General features: G+C 46.4%; 1 protein-coding gene and 1 long non-coding RNA gene across 3 annotated transcripts; one reads left to right on the top strand and one right to left on the bottom strand.

Annotated features, from left to right (window-relative positions):
• Window positions 1-13,028: 13,028 nt before the first annotated feature.
• On the bottom strand, window positions 13,029-22,458 carry PEX26 (peroxisomal biogenesis factor 26). Of its 2 annotated transcripts, none has more exons than XM_019757295.3 (6): window positions 22,304-22,458; window positions 21,805-22,103; window positions 20,580-20,720; window positions 19,892-20,184; window positions 18,356-18,502; window positions 13,029-16,234 (listed from the first exon to the last, which is right to left on the bottom strand). In XM_019757295.3, the coding sequence occupies exons 2-6, from the start codon at window positions 22,032-22,034 to the stop codon at window positions 16,131-16,133; spliced, it is 915 nt and encodes a 304-aa protein (XP_019612854.2). In that variant the 5' UTR covers window positions 22,035-22,103; window positions 22,304-22,458; the 3' UTR covers window positions 13,029-16,130. The 2 variants fall into 2 exon arrangements, with proteins under 2 accessions (XP_019612854.2, XP_074181192.1); XM_074325091.2 differs by having other exon boundaries at window positions 19,892-20,169.
• LOC141570048 (uncharacterized) lies at window positions 22,364-24,462 on the top strand. Its single transcript, XR_012493800.2, has 2 exons — window positions 22,364-22,489; window positions 24,146-24,462. It is a non-coding gene; the product is annotated as an uncharacterized LOC141570048 (long non-coding RNA).
• Window positions 24,463-26,143: the final 1,681 nt, after the last annotated feature.

Below are 26,143 nucleotides of genomic sequence, written 5' to 3'. Positions count from 1 at the left end.
ACTGGGTGATGGGGTGCGCAGGCACTTGGTCAAACATTATTCTGGGTGTGTCTGTGAGGGAGTTTCTGGATGATTTTAACATTTGAATCAGTAGACTAGGTAAGGCAGATTACCCTCCCCAATGTGGGTGGGCTTCATCCAATCAATTTAAGACTTAAATAGAACAAAAAAGGTTGAGTGAGAGAGAAGGGCCACCTGACTGTTGATGTGGGCTAGGTCTTCTCCTGACCGTGGACTGGAACTTATACCATCAGCTCTCCTGGATCTCCAGCTTACCGAGTTCAGATCTCAGGACTTCTCAACCTCCAAAATCACATGAGTCAATTCCTTCTGATAAATAATTACTTATTATATTTATGTTAAATATATATATATATATATATATATATATATATATATATATATATATATATATATATATTAAATATATATCACAAAAAGGTCTGTGTGGGATAGAGTGGCACCACAGGAAAGATAAGGCAGTCTGGTCATTATTCTCTCTCTGAGACCTTGGTATTCTGTATATAGTTACTTCTTCACTTGTATATTTCCCTCCAGTCAGACACTGAAACAATATATATAAATATATACCATATTTCTCTGGAGAACCCTGACTAATACAGTCCCATTTTTGCAGGTGGAGAAACTGAAGTCAAACTCAGGGTCTTCATGAGAGGGCAACCTCCCACAGAGTGTGATTTAGGCATTGTAAAAAAATGACTTCACCTCTACCACATTCCACTTAGTATGTGTAAGTGTATTTCTTCCTGCATGGATTTTTGGGCTGTGGGTTCACATGCTCAAATATAACAATCACAGTGGCAGCCTAAAAAGTTGAGCCATTTAAGTAGGAGGTGAAATAATTTCTATCAACTGCCCAGGAGAAGACTTGTCTTCATGATATTTATACACTTATTATTTATACACTATTTCCTGAACACTGAGCACTTTTTATGTGCCAAACACTGCTAAGGTCTTATCTCTTTTACTCCTCATAACAAACCTCTGAAATTAAAATGTTTATTATCCCTATTTTACAGATGAAGAATCTGAGTAGAAACATTAGCTTACTCTTGATCACATAACTGGTAAGAGACAAAGCCAAGGTTGGCACTCAAGGAGTCTGACACAGAGGCTGAGCTCCAAGGTTTATTCATTACCTGTGAACTGGAACTGAAAGGGCAAGCCTTCTCATTCCCTTAGCTTGGACTTTGAGGGTCCAAATATCTAGGTTGGTGCTGTTAAGTCCGAGAATCTTTCACCCCTCAGAAAGACAGAGACACACACGATAATGCAAGTACCAGGCCAAGCAGAGACCTGTTTCAGCCTCTGGCCGAGGACCTGTTTCAGCCCTCCCTGGTTAAGACCAGGGAGCCCTGTTTCAGACTTCCTCCGGTCAGAGGTGGCCAAACCTCTTACTGCGGTTTCCTATGTAAACCTCGGTATTGGGAGTTGTCTGTTTCTCTGAGGGGGGGTGATCCCGGACGAGCCCCCAAATGTTAAGTCCGAGAATCTTTTACCCCTCAGAAAGACAGAGACACACACGATAATGCAAGTCACACAGCGAGGTTTATTTCCAGCTAGCTGGGGTCCCCGTCTCTGCCCGACGCAGCGGGTTTTAACAAGGACCCCTAGCCTACAAAGCTAGGGGTTTTTATAGCAGTTCTAAGGTGCTTAGTAATTTCTAAAGTCTTAGGGAGTGCAGGTTGTGCTATGCTTCAAAGGGTTTACAATAGATACGCTTCAAAAGTTTTTATATCAGGAGACCAGGAGACAAAACATCTGGTCTCTATGCCCATATCTTGGAACTAACAGCAAGGCCATTAGGTTGTTTTGAGCTCAAGGCTGTTAATCATACTCTGACTTTAAAGTAGCAGTTCTTATGCTAACTTGAGCTCAGGGCTGCCAGGGCTGTTAACCCTAACTTAACCGTAAAGTGGCAGTCCTTATGTTAACAGTCTCTTACAGTGCTCCAGGGTGTGATGTTAAAGATGGAGTTTGCCATGTGGAGGGCGATGGGGAGCCCAGAGGAAGAGATACAGAAAGACCTGTTAAATTCCAGGCACCCATACCACTGGGTGAGCCTGTGAATGGCAGAGGGCAAACTCTGTTTTATAGTCCAGTTATCTCAGTGTAGGTACGCACCATGTTTATTGAACTTTGGTTATTCCCCAGCCTTGAGGACACTCGTGTTTAAATACTCCTATTCCAGCCTGTTACTCATATGCTGCAGGGCACTAAGAGAAGAGAAGGGTGGGCATGTTTGGCCACAGTAATCACAGATGAAGTGAATCCCTTTTAGGTCTGCATGCTTGTGGCAATTGTAATCATCAAGAAGCCACCACAGGAAAGGTGAATCTCAGGACAAATCTGGAGCCACAAAATGCATCTGGCCCTTCTCCCAGGCAAGTCTCCTTCCAAAAGCAACATTGGAGGGTTGGGGTTGCTCTGTTGTACATTGGAGGAGGCAGAATTCTCCCACTGGCCCTTGTCCTTCACCTGCTCCCACACCTCCCAACTGGTTGATGTCAGAAGTGGCACCTTTCAGAGCATCGTCTACATAGCTTCAGCTTCTGATCTCTGTGAAACTCACCTCCCTTGGGAGGGGACAGCCCCAGGCTAACATCAGTCACACAGAACTCAGAAGGATGACGCACTGAGAATGTGAAGCAGTGAGCACTTACAGCTGGGAGGCAAGGACAGATTAGCAAAGTGCAGAGAGCACTGAGGTTGGGAACAAAGAAAAAACTCATCTCCTTCACAGATTGGCTCAAGCTGATCAGAAGCCAGCACTGAAGCCCCCACCCTCACTGCCTCTAAGGCTCCATTACAGATCAGGTAACGGCCTTCTTCAGCTGCCAGGCCCTAAAACTTCACCAAAAGATCTGAGTGGGATAAAGTGGCACCACAGGAAAGATAAGGCAGTCGGGTCTCTATCTTCTCTCTCTGAGGCCTTGGTATTCGGCAGGTAATTAATTCTTCACTTGTATATTTCCCTCCCATCAGACACTGAAACAATTGGCTGAATTCATTCATATTCTCTCCATCCCCCACTCTTTCAGTTATTTCACATATTGCTATGGGTATTGCAAAGTGAGCCAATCTTTCTGGGCCACACCTAGGCAGGATGTTCAAAAAGCTAGAAAACTATTGATGCTGTCAATCCACTTCGGAAAACTATCCGAAGAAAATAACCCACAAGGAAAATAATAGTACACTTTCACAGAATTTTCACGTGATCTGTTTAGAGCTGTTATTAATATTAGCAAAAAGTTGGAAAAAGTGAATCGGATAACGTATTGAGAGGAAGGAATATTGTGTAGCTATTAATAAGTGGGTTGAATTGTGGCCCCCAAAAGATATGTCCTTTCAGAGAACCTCACCCTGTCACCTTGTTTGGAATAAGAGTCTTTGCAGATGTATTCAAGGGTCTCAAGATGAGATCATCCTGGATTAGGGTGGGTCCTAAAACAAAGACCCTAATAAGAAACAAAAAAGAAGACACAGAAAAGGCCAAGTGAAGGTGGAGGCAGAGATTGGAATTATGCTGCTGCAAGCCAAGGACCACCTAGAGCCACCAGAAGCTGGAGCACGCAAGGAAGGATTCTCCCCCAGAGCTTTCAGACAGAGACACCTTGATCTTGGACTTCTGGCTTCCAGAGCTGTGAGACAATAAATTTCTGTTGTTTAAGCCACGCAGTTTGTGAACATTCCTTACAGCAGTCCCAGAAAACAAATACATATTGTAAGGAAATAGATAATGTTGGAAACAGAATAGATGATAATATAAAATGAAAAAACTAAACTACAGAACTCAAAGTAACAGGCATGTGCTTATAATAAACAAATATGAATGTATATTGAAGAGAAGATATAGGTGATCTTATTTTCATGGGGTATTTTTTCAGTAAGGTTGACTGAAAGCATTTCCTGTTTTACAAATACCAAGGGTACCAAAAAAATATATACACATTTTAAGAGATGTTATCTATGTATTACTTTTCGAAGTTGAATTACGGTAGCAATGTGTATGACATTCGTTCAAAAGATGGCGTTAATCAAATGAATGCTAGCGTCACCATGTGATAGGCAGGACAAAGAAAATGGCAGAAGCAAGGTTATCGTTCAAAGAGTGTAAGACCAGTTTGAAGTGGTATTTGAAATTCAATGAACGTTGTGGAAGTACGACAATGGAGGCGTGAGTATACAACAGAGCCTCCAACATACCCAACAACTGCACACATTCGTGGTAAGTCTGAGATGCATGGAGCTGTGTGTGATGTGCACAAGGGAAGATCCGGGAGGCCTCGCACAGCAACAGGTCCTGCTGCTTCTGCTGTGGTGTTGGAACAGTTTACATGCTTGCCGCAGAAGTCTACCAGTGTTCTCTGTAATCAGAAGTGTCTGGACGCTGATGGTAACCAGTTTGAGCACCTCTTGTAACTGCAGTAGTTAAACATGACTTGTATTCATCTTTTGTTACCGGTATATATTGAGCATTACAATATTAATAGTTTTTTTTTCCTTTCTTAAATTGTATATACAATTTTGGGGCACCCTCTGTATAATAAGTAACGTGGACTGTTAAACAAACCTGAAAATAAAATCCAGCCATCCATGTGGCAGCAGAGCCGGCTAGGATCACGGCTACTTCTCACTCTGGTCAGTTTGATTTTTTGGCTTTTGACCCCGGCAATATTGTCTCACGAATTCATTTTTAAAATTTGAGTACCCACCAAAAACTTACCCACCTGTCCTTGCACCCCTGTCATGGACTCCTGCCTATCTTTCAGAGCATATTCACCCCTCTTGGTCCACGCATCCCCAGCCTTTGTCTATAGCCAAACAACATACTCTTTCACAAACTCTATTACCTCCCCACTTACCAGCCCCCCACCCTGCTCTTCCCACAAGCCCTAAGTAAAAGGTAAGGCAGACAGCATGTTATTTTTTGGCCTAGTTCCTTATTTTAAACAGCCCAGAGAAAGCATTAATTTGAAGTTGCCTATATGGAAATCCAATATCTATTTAATCTTTCTACTTCATGCATCTATTTCAAATGTTTTTAACCAATTTTAATAAAAAGACTTAACCATCCTATTTTATAATACTAAATATTATGTAGTGTTTTCAATATCCCATTCCATGAGTGATTTTCGCAAAGTTATAGAGCAATTTAGTAGTAGAGCTAGAACCCAAGCCAACCCAGTCCTATTTCTGAAAGTCCACATTATAATAACATATTTTCCTTTATCTTCCTCAAAATTATGCTTCTTTTAAAAATAAAAAAGCAAGGAATAAAACAGGGTGTTTGATATATTACAATTGTGTAAAAAAAGAAGAAAATAAGATCTCTATTTGTAATATATATATATATATATATATATATATATATATATATATATATACACACACAAACACAAAGGAATTCTAGAAGAAGAAATAAGAAATGAACAACAGTAACTCTCTGGGGGGAGGAAGGACAGTAATGAGAGGCTCTTTACACTAGGACTATTCATACTTTTTTAAAAACTATGAGTGTACTGCATACTCAGAAAATTAAATGTGCTCTTAAATAAACATAAGTTTAATCTTAGTAATTGGAGTTGTCTGCAAGGCCTAGTTCCTGTGCTGAGAACCAGGAATCAGGGAGACTCCCTTCTCTGCAGGAATATGTGACACTCCTGACTCTTCCTTCACACAGCTCACACTTAAGCAACAGCAACAAAAAATGCTAACTGACCTGCTCACTGCCGGGCACTCGTTATGTGTGTGCACATATGTGGGGGCAGAGCCCCAGAAAGTAGTTTCCAGGCTCTCGGCCTCACATAGACAGGTGCTGGCTCAGGTAGTAAATGGCCATCAACTGTGATTGCATGGCCATCAGCTGTGGCTAGTTGGCCGTCAGCTGTAACCAGTGAGCCTTGGCCACTAATATAACTGCTGTGGCTACGCTAGCAGAGGGAAGAGAAGAAGAATGGGGGCTAGCAAGAGGATGGCGGCTGGGCTGGCAAGCGTGGATGGCAGTTTGCGGACAGTGTGGATCCAGCCTCCAGTGAGAGTATAGTGCCGCCAGAGAGAATATAGTGGTATGACTCCCCTACCTATGGCTCCGTGGGTGTTCCTTTTTGGCCTCACCATATCCTACGTTCTTGTGTGGGGAGCGGGAGCAGAGACCCCGCAGGGTCTCCCGCATGACAAATGGTGCAGTGAGCAGGGTATGGTGCCGGCCAAAGCTCTCCAAAGAGTGGTGGAGCAGTTTGTGCGTATGAACACCCAGTCTGAGGAAGACCAGGAGGAGCAGCTGCCGGAGAGCTGGACCCCCGTGGAGGGGTGGGAGGACGTGGACGGTTCTCCCACCAGCACAGGAAAAGCCATGCAGCTGCTGGAGAGATGGAGCCCCGTGGAGAGGTGGAAAGATGTGGACGGTTCCCCAACCAGCACAGGCCAGAGAAAGTGAAGGTCGTTGCGGCCCTGTGGGCTGGGAAGTTCCTGCTCGGGCAGCCCGGATGCAGGACTTGTAGTCCCAGGAGGTAACGCTTGCTGAGTCCTCCGTGGGAGATGAGGGTGAGGTCAAGGTCGTCCCTCACCCCCAGGACAGCCCTGGTGAATGACTATGGACTATGGGGAATTGCCTTCCATCCCTAATTTAATGGACAGCTTGACTGTTTGTTTGGGAACATACCACCTTGTAGTGGAACTGGGGGATATTTGCTTTTGTGTCTTGACTGGCCGCCATTGAGAATATGTAAGCACCTTGATTGTGAGTCGCTATTGTTCCAGCAGGGTACCCTGAGAGGCACAGAGAGAGTGGCAGTGCCCTGAGAGCCCTGGCTGAGTCCAGGAAGTCTGGCTGTGCCCTGAAGATGCCCTGGCTGTGCCCAGGAAGTCGGGCTGTATCCCAGAGAGAGTGGCAGTGCCCTGAGAGCCCTGGCTGAGTCCAGGAAGTCGGGCTGTTCCCAGAGAGAGAATGGTGGTACCCTAAGAAGCCCAGGAAGTCTGGCTGTGCCAAGAAGCACTGGTGGTGCCCTGAGAAACCCTGGCTGTGCCCGGGGAAACTAGTGGTACCCTAAGAAGTCCAGGAAGTCTGGCTGTGTCCAGAAGTACTGGTGGTGCCCTGAGAAACCCTGGCTGTGCCCGGGAAAACTAGTGGTACCCTAAGAAGTCCAGGAAGTCTGGCTGTGCCCAGAAGCACTGGTGGTGCCCTGAGAAACCCTGGCTATGCCCAGAGAGCCTGGCTGTGTCCAGGATATTGCATTCACCCCCAGGCTCCTAGCACAGGACCCCTCGCGGAAGACGCTTGTCGCGTAGATTGTGAGGCGAGAGCCTGTAGGGATGGAGTGTGGGGGCAGAGCCCCAGAAAGTAGTTTCCAGGCTCTCGGCCTCACATAGACAGGTGCTGGCTCAGGTAGTAAATGGCCATCAACTGTGATTGCATGGCCATCAGCTGTGGCTAGTTGGCCGTCAGCTGTAACCAGTGAGCCTTGGCCACTAATATAACTGCTGTGGCTATGCTAGCAGAGGGAAGAGAAGAAGAATGGGGGCTAGCAAGAGGATGGCGGCTGGGCTGGCAAGTGTGGATGGCGGTTTGCGGACAGTGTGGATCCAGCCTCCAGTGAGAGTATAGTGCCGCCAGAGAGAATATAGTGGTATGACTCCCCTACCTATGGCTCTGTGGGTGTTCCTTTTTGGCCTCACCATATCCTGCGTTCTTGTATGGGGAGCGGGAGCAGAGACCCCGCAGGGTCTCCCGCATGACAACATATTTGCAGCATTTGAGCCTGACAACAAACCAATGAAGTAAGACAATCATTATCCTCATTTTACAGATAAAGAAACTAAGGTATAGGAATGATAATTTGCCCAAGGTCAAAGCTGGGGAGCCAAGATATAAAGTCAGGCATTATGGTCCCAGGGTCTACACTCTCACATACACCGTAAAATTACTCCTTTGGGTTTAGACCTTGTTTCTCAAAAAAAGCCTTATAAAACTTCATGTTTCCTGGGAGGATTAACAGGGCATGTCCTTTAGCTATTGTCTTTAACGCCTCTGAAACAGCTAATTGTCACCTAGGAGACCATGAAATCCACGAACGGCACAGAACAGTAATTAGTACTAAAATGCTCAGAATGTTCCAGAGCAGCGGGCATCTGCTGGGAGGAGGCTGCCATCCACTGTCAGAGCCCAAACGCTCAGGGAGACTTGGACTAGCTAGGCTGACTCTTGTAGGGTAACAGGCAAATTTTACCAGCTCTCCAGCTTGGTAACAGAAAGGGTGAGAAAAGCTCGGAGACAATCCTTTGGAGGGGATCACAAACACAGAGGCTTCCTTTCACAGAAAGCAGCTCTGGCCAAGGGGGCGGGTAGCCAGGAGCCTGGCGGTTCCGTGGGAGTCATCTGATGGAGCAGCCAGCTTGTATTTATATCTACACGTAGGACGCCAGCCTGGCTGTCTTTGTCACCACAGTGCATTTGAGAAGAGCCCCCCCTGCTCTTCCCCTTGGCAGCGAGCTGAGCAATGACACTGCTGAGAAGGGCCCAGCACTGCGCCCCACCTCCTGCTCACCTTGATGCTGACTTTTGCAGCTTCTGTTTCTTCCTTCTTCTAATTCCCAAGGACAAATTCAAGTGCATGCAACAAACCTTCATTACATGGCCTCTTATGTGCTTGGCCTCATTCTAGGTATCGTAGGGGCCAGAAGAACACGTGCACTGATCACCTGCCTAGGTTTAGACCCCAGCTCTGCCACGTAATAGCTGGGGGTGACTGGGAAAGTCACCTATCCCTGTGTCTGTTCTGTCATCTCTAAAATAGACATAATAACACCTACCTCGCAGGCTTGCTATAAGAGTCTATTAGTGAATATATGTAAAGTGCTTAGAATGGTACCTGACACATAGTAAGTACCTTACAAATGTTAGTTATTATTACTAGTATTAGAAGACGTGGCCCATGCCCCACACAAAAGGCTTTCATCCAGTTGGAGAGAGAACGAGATATGACTCCTTAAAACAGTTAAAGAACAAACAAGTATCTATGGACAAAGTGAAGTGAATGGTTTGGCTATTAAGTGCAAGAAACTGGCTGAAAACAGAAACATCATTATAACAGTAAGAGTGGCAGCAAAGACTTCATAGGACAGATTGGCTGTGTAGTGAGTTGCGATCTGAGGATAAGCAGACCGTGGACAGAAGAAGTCCAGGAGAACGCAGAGCCTGAGTGTATGTGGGGTGAAGCTATCAGCAATAAGAACAAGGCGAGGAGTCTAGATGCGGGACGTGAGGAAGAGCGGGGAGGAACGTGGATCCAGGTTTTCTCCGCAGCTGGAGATACAATTAGACAAAATGCTGAGAGGCTGGAGATGGAGTTCTAAACTGGGGGTCATTCAGTTAAAGGTGATAGTTAAATCCACGCGAGGAGTATAACTCACCGAGTGAGTGCACAGAAAGAGAAGAGCTGTGTGCAGAGCCTTGAAGGTACACTCACTCCCACTGAGAGCGAGAGAGCGAGAGAGCGAGAGAGCGAGAGAGCGAGAGAGAGAGACCCACGCAAGGGACAGAGGAGTCAGAGAGGTTAGAGACAGCAGAGCCGAAACAGGAGGATGCTCTACTACATTTGGAAAACAAGCCTTTTACCCAAAAGAATGAACAGTTTTTTCTAGAACTTAATAATATCTCTGAGGGTGAGAACCCATTGGTCACCTTCTAAGGACCATATAATTTGGTTTTCTGCCTAAGGAACTTCTCCATATAAATAATGTTGATATTATTGTGGTGGGTTTTTTTTTCCTTAAGTAGTGTCCTAAACAAGATTACAGGGAAGAAACTAATCATTCTTAGACCTTATTAGTAATAAAATTGTTCATAGTAGTCTCATATTGTCTTTTTAACTTTTTCTTTTTTTATTAAGTGTGTTTTTCCAGGAACATCAGCTCCAAATCAAGTAGTTGTTTATATTGTCTTTGTTATCTAGGCTATTACCTATCGACACATGTTCCCATTTTCAGTCATATTTTTTCATTTTCATGATTAATGGCACCAAAGCTTTATCTAATTTGATTGCATTTTAATGGCTTTATATAATAAATTATATATAGGAAAGTACATACTTGAAATAGTGGTTTTTTTAATTCCTATCACCCACTCCCCTCCCCTTTGGTAACTGTCAGCTTGTTTTCTATATCTATGAGTCTGTTTGTTTTGTTCATTTATTCATTTGTTTATTTTAGATTCCACATATAAGTGAAATCATATGGTATTTGTCTTTCTCAGTCTGACTTATTTCACTTAGCATAATACCCTCTAGGTCCATCCATGTTGTCGCAAATAGCAAGGTTTCTTTTTCTTTTTTTTTTTATGGCTGAAAATATTCCACTATTTACCACATCTTCTTTATCTATTGATGGACATCTAGGTGGCTCCCGTACCTTCACTATTGCTAATAATGCTGCACTGACCATAGGGGTGCATATATCTTTCCGAATTAGTGTTTTTGTTTTCTTTGGAAGTGGGATTGCTGGATTGTATGACAGTTGTATTTACTGTTTGGGGGAACCTCCCCACTATTTCCCATAGCAGCTGCACCAGTGTACAATCCCACCAACAGTGTACGAGCATTCCCTTTTCTCCACAGCCTCACCAGACGTTACTGCTAAAAGTGCCTTTCTATACTGACATACTTCTGCAAAAACCCTTTTGTTTTTCAACCAAGTCTCCAAATATTATCTTATGCTTGTCAGTCCTCACCTCAGATGATACAGAAAGTGACAAGCAGATGTTAAAAGTTTCACAGAGGCTCTTGAAAACTAGGAGCTGGGGAAGAGTGTGAAATATGAGCTTGGGTCAGTGCTAAAATTAGAAGTGGGGCATAAAGCTCCCCCATTCGGGTCTGGCCTGGTGGTAAAAGTGGGCACTAGTGGGCACTCCAGTGTCACTTACACCTCAAGTTCTTCAGCCAGCAGAGAAAGAACAGCTTGCTGCACTGTCCCCTCCCCCACTGGCCTTTCCTGGGTCATTCCCACTCTTAACAGAGGACTTCTAGTGGAGCCAGTTAGTTCCTCTCACACACAAACCTGTCTGCCTGCAAACTACTATTTCTTCACAGGTTCTCAAGTACTTGGGCTACCAAGTGGGTTGGATGTTTAATAACAATAAGAAAAAAACCTGAAAGAAAATCAACCAATATTAACAGTGGTTATCTCTGAGTGGTGGGATCACAAGTCCCCTATTTGCTTTTATGCAATTTTTAATATTTTCTAAAATATATATGCATTGCTTTAAGCCAATAAAAATAACTCGTTTTATCAGAGGCCTAGAGGTTGGCCAACAATGTCTGGCCCTTCCCCACCGCTGGAGGAATAGCACACACAGGGACTCACCAGGGTGCCAGGGCGCTGCACCCGTCACCTTCACTTTAGCTTCTTCCCAGCCCAAGACATTAAGGTCTCCAGAAGGCCAGAAGCAAAAGGGCCCTACCTTTTCCTCACAAACACAGAGGTGCTTTGGCAGGGAGGTGAGGACGGCCTTGGCCAGCCTGCAGGGCGCTGACTTAAAGAAGCCAGAGTCACATCAGCAGAATCACAACAGGATGCACCTGGGGGTGCAGGTGTATACGCCCATTGGCCTGGAGGCTCTTCTACTGGAAAGGGGGAAAGAGGGTGAAGTAGTGGATAGGGGGCCTGTTTGCAGTTCACATCAGGCCTTTCTCTCTACCATCTCCTCTGGCTGACTCCACCGGCTGGCAGAGGCTGAGTGCCATTCCAGATTTAGAAAAAACTGGATGTACAGAGTGCGAAAGGCTTGCTCTTATCTCCCCATGGCGGCTGTGCTAGTTACAAGGCAGGCTGAACAGACTGTTCCGTTTGCGAGGAAGTACCAGGAAAGAGGCATGACCATTACCTGTTATCTTAAACTCGGGGTTGCTGTGCTTCTAAGCTTTGAAGAGAGTGGAGAAGTTTCAGTGTGTGAAAAAGGAAAGGTTCCGGCTCACACACTGACCTTATCACACAGTGGGGTACCACGCAGCCAGTGGGGCACCACCATGAGCAGAACAAACACCCAGGATTCATTCTTTAGCAAGTGGGACAGACTGTGTATAATGTGTGCAGTATCCGATCATTTGTTAAGAAAAAGCAAAGCTTCACGTCAGATTAGCTCCAGAGGAGTAAACACACTAACAACAGTGCTGCCCTCAGGGCAGGAGACTGGCTGACATTGAATGGGAGGAGAAAAAAACTATTTTCCATGAATGCCCTTTTATAACTTTTTAATTCTGTACCATGTAAATAAAACTTGAATGTTTTTTAAACAGTCTACATACACACATGTGAAAACATATACATGCCAAAGAATGGGCATCCCCTGCACAAAGCTATGAAATACTCCCAGGCTCTTCTAAGCCCTTTCTAGAAGCAGAACCGTACGAGCTCCTCCAGCACTGTCTGCTCTGCTGCCCACTCACCTCCAGCCATGATGGCCTGCAGTGGCCCAAGTTCTCCTCCCCACCCCGCCAGCCTCCCAGCCTCCCATGTGACCAAGGACAGAGGAGTATTACCCACTCCTATCTCATCAGCATTTAAAACCACTGTTGTATGCCGTGTTCTCAGAACCCCGAAGAATAATCACCCAGCTCCAGCTGGCTACCTGTCCTAGCTGCATCTGCGTATTAACAAAGCACGTCAGCGGGAGAGAGATTGATTTTAGGACAAGTGAGGAAGAATCCTGCTGCCTGAAAGGAGCACAAGGCTCGTGGGTAAGCAGTCCTTGCTTTTCCTCAGGCTGTGTGACTTGGGGCAAACCACGTCACCTCTCCGGGTCTTGACTTATAAAGAAAGGGGCTGTAACAGACACTCTTTCCAGATCTGACATCCTGCAAAACCCCAGCACACTACACTCTGATTTCCACTCCCTTGGAACTTGATGTGTCCGGGGTTGCTGAACAGCGTCGTCCCACACAAGCACAATGCTGCCGTCTGTGTGACGCTGAACATTTTAGTAGCCCCACAGAAAAGTAAAAAGAAACGGGAAATTAATTTTAATAAATTTTATTTAACCCAGTATGTCCAAATCATTATCACTTCAACATACAATCAATATAAATATCGAGTTTCCATCTTTTTTTAGCACTAATTTTCAAAACTCAGTGTGTATTGTACATATATACAGAGCATCTCAATCTGGACCGGCCACATTTCAAGTGCTCAACAGCCACATGTGCCTAATGGCTACCGGACTGGACAGCACGGGTGTAAGTCTGAGAAGGAAGTCCTGCCTTCACTTCTGATCTCATTGAGCCCAGAGCTGAAGACTGAAATGAGTGCCAGCCTGTATCCTGAGAAAAGGTCAAAGTCATCGGAACAGTTTTGGTCTAAGCTCCTTGTCTGACTAGGGAGGTAGCCGGGCTGGTCACGAGACCACTGCCGAGTTCAGGACAAACATAAACCAAGAACCTAGAGGCCTGCAAGCATAATAGTACTAGGGAACCTCAGGGGAGACCGAGAACTGAGTTTGGTGCGGCCAGGGCCTCGTTATTCTCCCAGTTTTCACAATACAAAGCCCACACACTCACCAAAAGCACACAGACCTCGTCACGTGAGTTATGTGAATTCATTCATTTAAACACCTCTGAAAACCTAACTCCCTGGCACTGGGCTGGGCCCTCACGAGAGCTCTCACTTGGGGCAGGATAACATACAAACACTTCGTAAGTAGGATCTCATTTACTCTCCAAAGTAAAAAGAACTCACAGATGAGAACACTAAGGCTGAGCCGTTCAACCACTTCCCAACAGTCACACAACCAACGAGTGCTGGAGCAAGGATCCAAACCTGACTCCTAACACGGGCACAAGCCCCATGCCCCAGCTTCAAAGAGCTCACAGTTCCTAAAGCAACAAAAATTTTCACAACCGTTATGGCCATGGGGTCACTACCACAGTGTGGGGGCAGAGCCCCAGAAAGTAGTTTACAGGCTCTCGGCCTCATGTGGAGGAGTGCTGGCTCGGGTAGTAGATGGCCGTCAGCTGTGGCTGATTGGCCGTTAGCTGTAGCCACTGGGCCGTTGGCCACTAATATAACGGCTGTGGCTACAAAGGAGAGCCGAGGAGAGTGGAGGAGAGTCGTCGTCGGTCGGTTGGCAGAAAATGGACAGCAGGTCGCACGTCCAGTGAACCCAGCCTCCAGTGAGACCGTAGTGGTATGACTCCCCTACCTATGGCTCCGTGGGTGTTCCTTTTTGGCCTCACCATATCCTGCGTTCTTGTATGGGGAGCGGGAGCAGAGACCCCACAGGCCTCCCCGCACGACACACAGAAAGGATATAAAATCAGGGCTGGAAGCAGGGGACCCCCGGGAAGTATTCCCAGAGGTAACCCTTGTGTAAGTCTGGAAGGTTGAGGAGCTCACCAGGAAAAAGGGGGCTTGACCTTCCCAAGGGAACAGCAGAGGTGAGGGAGTGCAGTGTTCAGAGAGCTGACTAAAGGGGCAGCCGAAGGGCAGCAGGCACAGGGAGAGAGACCCCACATGAAGTGGGGGTGTTCCAAGACCAGTGCCCAAGGGGCCATGGGAAGCCTTACAGAGTTGTATCTAGGGCAGTGAACAGGACCAGATTTTCACATTAAGAAATCATTCTAAAGGAGACATCTCAAAGCTTAGCTCCCTTCCCTTCCTCTCCCCAGAGTTTTTAACTCTATTAAAAGCCCATATGTAAAAGCATAGAATTGTTTCCTATAGAGCTGGACCACACCCTAGGACCTTAATCTCTCTATAGCAGATGAAGTTTACTTACTCTACCCATTTTACTAAAGAGAAGTTGTTGACTTGCAACTCCAGAAAATCAACCTCGGAAAAGCTAAAGGCACCACCCATATTCCTGGCATCGGCACTGACCCAGGTCCCAGCAGGGGTGGTGTGCTTGGCCTTCAGCGCAGAAAGACTGGCCCTGCTGGAAGCCTTTTGCAATCTTGACCACATAGTATTTCACACTTACTCGCATGGGAACTGGGAGATTCTTGTGGCCAGTGACAGAAAAACATTTCAGGTGTTCAAACTCTAGGCCCATGCCTCCTGCTAACAATGGATAAGACTGTTTGCTGCCTTCAAAACCCATGTCTTCCCTCTGCCCAGCCCCCTCCACATATCCCTTCCAGCTCCCAATGACCCAGTTCCATTTTCAGCTCACCAGCCTCTGCGGCTGGCCTATTTTTCAGGGCCACACAAACAGAAAAACTTGTGCCTTATGCAAACAACAGACTAGAATTAGAACAGGACATAGAAAGGGGGAATCAACAATGGTGTGTACCAAGGAGGCAAGAATACTGGCAGAACCTGGTGAAACAGCCATCAGACATGGTACAAAACTCCTACTGCAGGACAGGGGAGGGGCGGCCAGGAGGAGCGAGGGCAATGATACTGAGCGTAACAGCAGCCTGGCCACCGACAACCTGAAAAACAGCTGACGCCCAAGAAGCACCAAGCAAGACCACTTTACCCAGTGAGAAGAGCAGAGTGGCCTCAGTTTTCAGGAATCACCTGGGTGGTTCTGAAAGCCATGCCCTCGTGTGAACAGCTTCAAGTCCAACTGCAAAACCATGGGAATGGTGTACCAATGAACAACTAGACCAGATCTGTAGGGAAGAGCAGGAAAGAGAGGAGAGGCCCTCTCAGACTGCACTCTGCCGACTTAAAGGCCGGTCCTAGAGGGAATCCTCACAGGTAAGGTTTTCAAGGCAGTCAAAGGCAAAGGGTCACTTCATCGGGGGTTTTCTGAACTTTCAGCTTCATTCACATCCTGACCTGAAAAAGCAACCCTTTACTTTGCCAAGAAGATGGAATGTTTCATGGATGTACTCTCCATCCCCAAACCCCTCTGGGTGTGAGGAGGGAATGTTCTGGAGGACTTATTCCCTCTGGCCTGGCTTTGTTTCCACATGATCTACTGACACCAGCCAAAGTGGGGTGCAAAGGGGAGAGCACTCAGGCAGCAAGACACGGTGCACGTGACATGATCAGCTCTCCCAGGAATTAGGCTGTCGCCACTCCTGCAGGAGCCCAGCCGGCGGCAGGAGACTGTCTGCCACGGAGGAGTTACTCCGCTGCGTGAAGTAGAGGCTGAGATGAATGGTGAAGACCACTTAGTCATGGGCGCGGAGCTGGTGGAGGGGAGAAAACATGGCCGCCCGGATCCAGTGGAAGATCTGAGCCAGCTTGCAGATGAAGGGCAGGGAGGAAGGAGAAGCTGCAGGGAACAGAGGAGACCAACGTCACTGTACCTTCCTTCACCAGCACCATCTCCCGTCTGAGTGTGCAGGATATTCTGAAGCATATTTTGATGTTTAATGTTATTTGCTCCTTCTCCCCATCCCAATAATAAGCAATTTCACTTTTTCTAGGGCATACTCTCTGGAATATACGTCCTTCACTTGGATTATAATGACCTTAAATTTGCTGAGAAAAAGATCCAAATTTATTATGTTTTAATCTTTTGGATACACAAAAAACTGCTAGCAATGGCTGCTTCTGGGAATTTGGGAAGAGACTCTTCCCTACACTCATATTTGTACCTTTTAAATTTGGAGCCATGTGACAGTATTACCTATTTTTACCCTAAGTTGATTATACTGAAATAACATAAAGTAAAATTTACCTCCTGGAAGTTAAAGCTGAGCTGGTTTGTTTTTCATTATTTGAATTACTTTTCTTTTTTCTTCAATTTTTATGAGTTTGTTTAAGCCAAATGATGACATATGTCAGGGAACAAGATCTCAAATGCTCCCTGAATTACTGATTTTTTTAACTGAATCTTTCTTTCTCTTTCTTAAGGAAAATGTTATTTTTTAAAGAAAGCTACTGACAGACTACCCTCTGTATATCCTTTGTACTGAGTTCTAATTGAAGCCCATTCCTGGGCTCATCTTTGCTACGACTGCCAAGGAAGTTCAGGACCACCTCTCAGGGCACTTCTGAAGGTCTGCAGAGCCTTGTGGATAGCTCACATGACCCCACTCCCACCCACCCCCGCCCCACCCCCACCACACATACACACACTTGGAAAACCAGGGCTTATGAGACTCAAGGGCTTATAAGAACCACAAAAAATTTTCTAAATTTTTATCAAGTCTCTGGAACAAAGTAGAAAGTCAGAGGGTACAAACTGAAAGAATACAAACTACCCTTAGCTTCCCTGAGAGCTAACTGGTGACTCTTTCCTAAAGCAACAGAGCTATTCAGAGGGAATTCCTGCTCAGCAAACAGGTTAAAAGGATAACTATATGCTACTACATAAAAAAGCTCACTGAATAAGAGAAGGAAATGGGAAAATGGAGATCTAAATATTAAATCTAGAACTGGCAGTTTTAAAAACAAATTGTTTGTGTGATCCTGGGCTAGTCACTTTGCTCAGAGGTCCTCAGGCTTCTCAATCAGAAAAGAAAGAAAAAGAAAATAAAGGGACTGCAATAAGGGTTTCCACTTTTCCCCTCAGTTTTGAAAGTTATATAATTCTATTCTAAGTCTAACTTCATGTAAAGAGTAGAGATTAGATCATAACTCACACAGAGCAGCACAAAAAAATCTAGAGTTGAGCTCCTATCCTCTGGCCCAGTGCTAACATGTCTGAGGAATTAATCCTCAGGAAAAACCAGGGCTGTGCCCAAATAGCACTTAGGGAGCTCAGGTCTGTTTCACAGCGCTGCAGAAACCAGAGGAAGAGCTAGTCAAAATGTTCAGCAATCGGGGGGGTTGTTGAAATCAGTTATGGAAGTTTCTGTCAATAGGCATATTATTTAGCCCTTAAAAGCCGTGTTTCAAAGAATATCTATGACATGCAAAATTCACCTATGTCCATACATCTCTATACACAGAAAAAAGGCTAAAAGTGTAACTATTATAATGGCAGACTTACAAGTGATTTCTGTTTAATTCTTTATACTTTTCCCTGTTTCCCACATTTTCTAAAAAGTATATGTATTTCATTTACAATTTAATGTTTAAAATTAACAATTTCTTTAGAGATGATGATGAGGATTTTTTTTAAACTGAGTTCTATTCAGAGTCCCACCCACCCCCCAGCCCCCACCCCCACCCCTCCCCCCCACCCTCCCACTAAAGCAGATGACAACGACTGAAGGTCAGCAGGAAGATTTCCTCTAGACCGCCCTCATGGGCCCCAGGACTAGCCTCCCCGAGGTGGGCTGGGGCCGGCTATTGCTCAGGTCCAGCAATTCCTCCTTGTACAAGAGACTCGGGGAGAAATGGAATAGGAGGTACCGCCATCCCTAGGCGGGCTCCCACTAGCCCAGCCCTGTCAACTGCCCCCCACCCCCAGGAAGAGTGGAGGGAGGCAGGCTTCACCACTCACCTGGATCAAACTTCACCACCAAGAGGCAGAGGATCAAGGCAGCCAGGAGGCTCTTTTTGAAGGGCAGGGAAAGGCAGTGGCTCACAGCTGAGTCCCAAAGTCGGCGAAGCAACATCAGTAGCGACAGGAGCTTGTGGGAGAAGGAGCCTGCCCAGGGAGACAGCGTGACTGCAGGGTAAGTCATGAGAACCAGTTTCCCGGACCTCTGAGCTCTGAGTTTGATTATAAGAGTTTAGCAAAAGGTAACAACACTGGTTACTCATGTAATTCATAAAGTGGTTCTAAAGGAAATACCAAAGGGTACTTAAGAGTGAAGAATTCAAAAGTCTTGGATTGTGAATACAAATATGAAGCCTACCAACCCAAGAACAAGAGGTGCCCAGTCCTGATAGGATACCCTGAACCTGCCATCAAACCCCTTCCACCCCAGTCCCCAGGGGGTCGAGGGGCAGAGGGCTTGGCTAGCCACAGGTAATCCCTAAAGCCAACACGCCCTGTTTGCAAAGAAGTATCCTATCTCAGCAGGTTCATGCTCTTCAGCACACAAAGAAAAACACAGGAAAACGGGGTTACAGTCTCCTAGCAGCTAAAGAGCTTTCCTGGGAAGAAGAAAAAAAGGAATTAGGTCTATTCTGTTACCAAGAGACAAAACAAGGATCAGTAGGTTTAAAACTACCAGGAGTAAAAGTTAAATTCAACATAAAGAACAACTTCCCTATAGAACTGCCCACTGATGGAATGAGCTGCTTTAGGAGATAATGGATTTTCTGCCCTTGGAAGTACATAGTCGTGTATAGTTTAGATCACTCGAGGAAAAGGAGATGAAAAGGATTCAAGGACAAGGGGAAGGGTCCAGAGTAGAGGAACCTTTAAAGCCCCTTTGTAACAAATCAACACCCACCCCTACAGGTTCCCCTGTATGATGCCAGCCAGGAGCATGGTGTTGGCTCTTCAAGTGGTGTCCCTACAAAAGCCAGTTTGTAAAACTGCACTCCAATGAGCAGAGGTGGGCTGCCCCTGAAGAGGGAGGGGGTCAACCACTGAGGTCAGGTGTGTGAAGGCGGACTGGAGACTGGGTGGGGGCTCCCAAACTGAAGATAAGTCATTTTTATCTCATTAAGTCAAGTTACCAAGGTATCATGTTAGTTTCTTACTATCCTTTGGCTATCCCCAAGCATACCTCAGCTGTGTCTACATTTGGGCCAGCATTTAAAGAAGGAATCACATCCCACCCAGATAAGCATCGTAGAGGCAAGAGATCTAAAGACAGGGCCCCAAGGAGAAGGCAACTTTCAGGAGACAAGAGTTAAGGTTCTGAGATCCAGCAACACCTCCCCATATGAAGATTCTCCTTCCATTGCCAACTTCAGAGAGCCTGGGCTTTTTAAGCAACTCAACAGGTTTCCTATTCTGTGACTTAGGAGTTACTCATACAAAGAATTACTCTGAAGCTCCCAGGAATGTCATGATGGACCCCACGGTCCAGAGGACAGCCCACATCTACTTTAGAGAGGCCACAGAAGGATAACGTCCTACCTTCCTGGTTCAGCTTCTGGTCCTCAGGGCCAAGCTGCTCGTGTTTCTGCTGCTGCCTTGCTGTGCTGATGGCCTGGAGTGTGCCCAGCCGCTGCTCCTCGCTAAAGGCTGCAGAGCCCACCACCAGCTCCTCAGCCTCTGACAAGCAGCCCAGAGGCAGCAGCACCCGCTGCAGGTGAAGTGCAGCCAAAGCTCTGTGTTCTGGAAGGCCCTGATTGTCCGCGTCTTGGAGCCAGGCACTGGCCACTTCCAGCACGGCTCCAGGCTCTTGCATTTTGCTGTATAAAAGAACACTGCAGCCCCATATCCAATCCCAAAAGGAACAATCAGTGCCCACACGATTCATCTCTCAAAACCACTATCCTCTCCTCTCTAACTCCTCCCCTGCGTCCTCCGGCCTTTCCGTATGGGATGCAGACATTGATTAGGAATTCCTCTCTCTCAGCTCTGACACACTCTGCTCTGTCATCCCACTTCACATCTCCTCGTTTCTTCTAACCCACTCCTAATCCCTCCTTCCTTACTCTTTAGTACTGGTTTGAGGTCTGGGGGAAAAAAAGGAACAGGGAATGAATTGGAGGGACATAGTAAGGAAAAGGAAAAAAGGAGGCATCAGGCACTGATTCATGAGAGGACACGAAAATCCCCATTTCTGGACTGATCCAATGAGTCAGAAACAAGGACCTACCACAGCTCCAGGACTTTGGGGGGTAGCTTTTCAGGGACCTGGTAATACTGAAGCACCCAGGACAGGACTTGCTGCCACCGATCCATTTCTGCCAGGGCCTGGATGCCCACAACACACAGGGAGCATTTCACCTCCAAGGAGCTGTCAGCAGAAAAACCAGTTCCGGTTCAGAAGTGGTCCCGCTCCATGCCCATTCACACCTGTCCTCTGGGACTGTGCTTCCCCAGCTCCCAGCTCAGCAGCCAGCATTAACATTCTCCCCATTAGTATCCAAGTGGGCCTCACAATTACAATTGGTCTCATGAGACCCAACACAGAGAAAACTTCCCACTGTCCTAGAAATTAAGTTCCAAGAAACAATTCAACTGTTGCCCAACGTCTTTGTATCCAGGTGGAATCGGGTTTAAATGAACAAGAAGGGGACAAGTACAACATGCAGCACAGGTGTGGGTGCACAGAGCGCTGGAGTTGAGAGCTTGCTCAGTGAACGAATGGGCACGGAACCCACCACTGGCCTTTTAGCACCACCTAGTGAGGTACCTCCAGACACCCAGAATCGCAGCCTTCAGTGTTTACTACAACAAGCTCCCATGCAAACCCCTAAAAACACAAGCAGGGCTCCCCAGTGCATCCTTCTCTGGGGTCAGCTTTGACTATTCTACCCACCACCTCCCTAGTATGACCTAATCCAACTTCACAACCCACAGAGACATGACGCCCTCAATTTCCAGAAGAGGTTAGCAGCACTAGAAACAGCAATGGAGGGCAAAGGTTTTCTCCAGATGAATTCTTTAATCCAACCCTTCAACAGGACCAGAACCCCATTCCCATTCATCAGCCACAATCAGAAGTGAACTTGGGGGAGCGGAGTGTACCTAGGAAAAGACTCCCATCAGCTGCTTACTAAGCCTGCGTAACTGATGGAAATTTAACACTTAATACACATTGTAGCTCCCCATCATGCCATTCCACACTGGAACAGGGGGCAAATAATTGGCTGTGGGTTCCCAGCAAGCTGTTACACGACTTGACTGACCGCTTCTTCCTCGCTGTTCACTGCCTCACTTTTATCCTCCGCAGAATGGGCACACTAGCCTCTCAGAGACGAACCATAAGGAAAGCAAGGGGTGACTCCTGTGAGGAATCTGGGAATGGCAGAACGCCTGAGATCTGGAGTCCCTCCCCAAGATCCCCCGGAAATGAAGCCCGCGAGGACCGCACGTACATGCCCGCAGCATCGTCCAGCAGGGCATCGTCGGCCAGGCTCTGCCAGGCTCGCTCGCAAGTCTGCAGCGCCGCCCGGAAGTCCCGCTGCACCACCAAGAAGTCGGCCGCCTCCTCCAGCAGAACCACGGCCGCTGACGGGGCTGGGGCGACACGCACTGGCTCGCTGCTCTGCAAGGGCCCCCCGACCCCCCTGAGGGGGGCTGCCGATGTCGAGGGGTCAGTCTTCATAGCCAGCCTGGGCTCAGGGCCTGTCCAAGTGGCCGCCTCTCCGGGGGCTCCAGGATATCCCGACTCGGCCTGGGAGAAGAGGGAGAGTTCTCATAGCCTTGTCCACAACCCTTCCCGAGGCCGAGTCGGGGGGACCAAATATCTAAGGCCAACGCTGGGTTTGGCTGGCACCTGGGGAACCAGTTTACACCTCGGATATGCAGAACGGCTGCGTCCCTGAAGTATCTAGCCTGGTTTCTCTGGCCCCACCACATGGGTACTGATGCTACCTTAACCCCGGGGAGTGTCGTTCCAGGTTCCTTTCTAAGGACTGAAGGGCTCACAGCTGGCGCGGAACGGCAAACATGGACATCTTTCCTGCTCTCGCGGCCGTGCGGACCACGGCTCCCGGCGGCGCGCAGGATTCTGGGCGTTGTAGTTCTCCGGTTCTCGGCTCAGTAGCCCTCTTGGTGCAGGTGAGTGGGTTCGGACTACAACCCCCAGCATGCCGCGCGGCAGAAACGTCGGAGGATATTACAGCGGAGGCTGTGTTGTGTATAAACGGTCCCCTCACCAACGAGTTCTGGCAAAGGCCAGTTTGAAGAAATACCAGTAGGGAGGTGGAGCTACATGCACGCGTCTGATTCTGCAGGGATAGCAATTAGGAGGGCGGACCAGGGAAGGCACTGAAAGCAAACATGACAGCTAGTCACTTTTCCTCAGTATGTTCCGCCTTTCTACGTGCAGCTCACATTTATCCAGGGCTTAACAGAGCCTGACACTATGCTAAGTGCTTTGCGTGCAATCTCATTTAGTTCTTCTCTCAACAGCTGTAATTCCCATTTTAAAGGAGATGAAATACGAGCTTATTTAAATACTTTGCTCAACTCAAACAATTGCTAGGTGACAAAAACAAAGTCAATCCAAGGCTCTTTTGGCTCAAAGGCACATGCATTTAAGCAGTATTCCGTTCTGCAGGGCAGGATTAAATCTATGCTTTCTATTCAGGGGATTCACAGTCATCACACAAGCAAGTTCCCTAAGCTTATTGAGCCTTTATTGTATCACGTTAAATACAGATACAGTGTAATGCAATTTATAATAAAGTTCCAGAACAGAGCAAGTATTCAATAAATTGTAAAAATAGTTATTAAATAATTTTACACTGATACATAAATTACATTTGTTATTATAGTCAGGTTTCCTGCACCTCCCAACCTTACAATAAGCTCTCTCAGCATTAATTTCTCCCCAATTCCTTTCTCCAAAGCTTCTCCAGAATTGTTTACTCCTCTAGTGATTAGACAGGCCAGGCACAGGGTAAATGCCTGCTGACATCACACATCCCCTTACCTTGTCAGCAGGTCGAGGCACACGCGTCTGCTGGGCTTTCAGCTCTCTGTAGAATGTCTCCATGGAAAACTGAGACAGAATCCATCAGGCTCTGAGCAAAGAGAAGTATGTACCCTATAACCACATAACGTGACGAAGTTAGAACTTCTCTTATTCCACACATACTTTTTGAACACCTACTGGGTGCCAGGCCCTGTAGTAATCACTGAGGATTTCCCAGTGAACAAAAGAGACAAAAATGTCTGCCTTTGTGGAGCTTACATCATAGTAAAAGGGAACAGAAAATAAAAAACAAGCAAATAAAATATATATAGTATGTCAGATGGTAATAAATGCTAAGGATAAATAAAACAGAGAAGAGAGATTGTGGGTGACAACAGTGGGGTGTAGGGTTGATATCTACATTTAACTACATGTTCTAACAATAAATCCAGGGTTGGAGGCAGAACAAAGAGCAAATGTGGCCGTCATGCTCAGGACTAGCCCCTGTCTGAGGGAATCACTATTCAGTTTGGAAGGCTGCCCTTGGGGCCAACATATTGTCAGTATCACTTGTGACAAGCTTCACCCCAAGGCCCTCTTCCTCACCAGGCAGTATTCATTCCCACACAGCACACTCAAGAGGAAAGCAGAGAGCCCTGGAGAGTGTGGCTCAGTCTGAGACTGCAGTTACCAAAGCATTTTGTCAGCTCTGCTTCAGAGTTGGCATCAGGTGATGAAGATCATTAGCAATAACATAATTCTTGGATTGTGAAAAAAAGAAAAAATATATTTTTCAGAACTTGGTTTAGAAGTATTCCCTCAAAAATCAGGAAAGAAGTGGGAGCATCAGAAAACAGACCTGAACAGGCCTCGGAGAGCTGAGACTGGCACAACCGCATCCAGGAGCTGCTGCCTGAACAGGCCCCTTCTTTAATCCCCAACAAGTTTCCTGCTATTCCCAAGTTTTCCAGGAGATGGCAGCACAGCCTTAAAAGAAGCAGATCTGCCAGGAACAAATTGACCTATTTAGTGGCTGCTACAGCAGCCAGAACCAGGTGAAGATATTTTTGTGGGGGGAGGGCTAAAAATCATATAAAAATATGACTGTGTTCTATTTCTGTGTTTCACCCAATTTTTGACTATGCAGACGTCCGTATGTCACCACTTAACCTTTAGCACTCTTATGCCTACAAATTGATTCTTCAACATACTCCCTCTGGGAACTCCACCGTCTCACGTGTGTCTGAATGTACCCAGAATTTCTCAAGCTAAGACACAGAAATCCTAAACATAAGCAAATTCACTCCACCTGATGGAGAGTGAACAGGTGTAAAAACCTAACCAGTCTTTGTGACTCAGGGCTCATGAGGTAAGCTTTGGAACCACCTATCCTCCCCTTGGGATAAAACAAGGAGTGGAAATAAGGCCAGATCTATAAGGCCTGGCCCATGTTAATATTCGTACTGTTGAAATCTTTTCATTTGGGGAAAACTAGGAGAGTGAGTGAGGCACAAAATCCACACGCTGAGCCCTTCCCTACCTCTACTAAGCTCTGGAACTCGGGGTTCTTCCTTCCATTTGGCAAGGTGCTCAGTGTGTCAGTGTTTCGCCTGCACTGGAGGACAGGCACTTGCTCAGACTGCTTTGAGCAGGCTATGTATTGGTGTCTTGTAGCAGAAAGAGCTCTGGACTGGAAGATTAGCTACGCAAGTTAGAATCCTGGTTCCTTTGGTGGCTAAGCCAGGTGACCTCAGACTGTTACCAAACTCCTCTGAGCCTCAGTTTTCTCCTCTGAGGACACTAATACCAACACCTGCTATGTAGGGTGTTTGTGAGGATCAGAAAAGACTGCCTAACAACCCACTGAACCCTTTAAATCATGGACTATTTCAGGCTGATATAGCTGAGATTATATATAGGAAAATGAGTATGGAGAAGAAAGAATGTCACTCTCCCTCAAAGTTCTATAATTTTCCTTTCTAGCCCAGAATCTGACTCTTGACGCTTCCTTGCAAAGGTCAGAAGTGCCCACACCTGTGGTCAGCCCAGCCTATCCTGACGTCTCCAAGCTGGTTCTACATTTCATGACAATAGATAACATCCATAACTGCCCCCTTCAAACATATCTCGGCCAGTTGGAGCCCCTCAGTACAGGGACATTGGCAGCAAAGATCTGGATGTAGCAGGATCAGGTCTGGGGTGGACCTTTGGTCAGAAGGAAGCCAAAGAGATAAGGATTAGCAGGGTGGTGACAGTGTTTTTCCTAGATGGTCAAGGTGTGTGCCTCCTCTACTTCAGACTTTCATCAGTTTGATGGCATTTTTATGGCTCTTTTTAAAAGCCTGAACTTGGAGTTCGGGGCAGAACTCAATTCTTCCTGTTTGCTCCTCTCCTTATAGACACAGCAGAACTCTCACTTTGTATTTGTATGTAGGAAGTAATCATCACAGTCATAATTATCCTGTGTAGCACTTTACAACCATAATAATGACGGCTTACATACGTAGTACTGTGTTAACTACATACCAAGTGCTGTTCTGAGGGCTTACATTTAACTCATTTTAATCATCAACAATCGTGTGACAAAAGTCCAAGTGTCATTCCTATTTTGTAAATGAAGAAACCAAGGCACAGAGAGATTAAGTGACTTTACCAAGGTCACATATGAAGTGCATAGCAGGGCTGGGACTGACAGCCAGGCATTTTGGCCCAGGAGTCTTTCTTCTTAACTAACATGTAACACTGGCTCTCCAAGATGCTTCACTTATCTTATTTGAGCTTGATTGCAAACCTGT

The sequence above is a fragment of the Rhinolophus sinicus genome, chromosome 1, assembly GCF_057876585.1.
Source record: "Rhinolophus sinicus isolate RSI-liver-muscle chromosome 1, RSI-T2T, whole genome shotgun sequence".
Classification (NCBI taxonomy): domain Eukaryota; kingdom Metazoa; phylum Chordata; class Mammalia; order Chiroptera; family Rhinolophidae; genus Rhinolophus; species Rhinolophus sinicus.
Note: the sequence above shows the minus strand (reverse complement) of the source record. Positions and strands in the feature narration are given on the sequence as shown.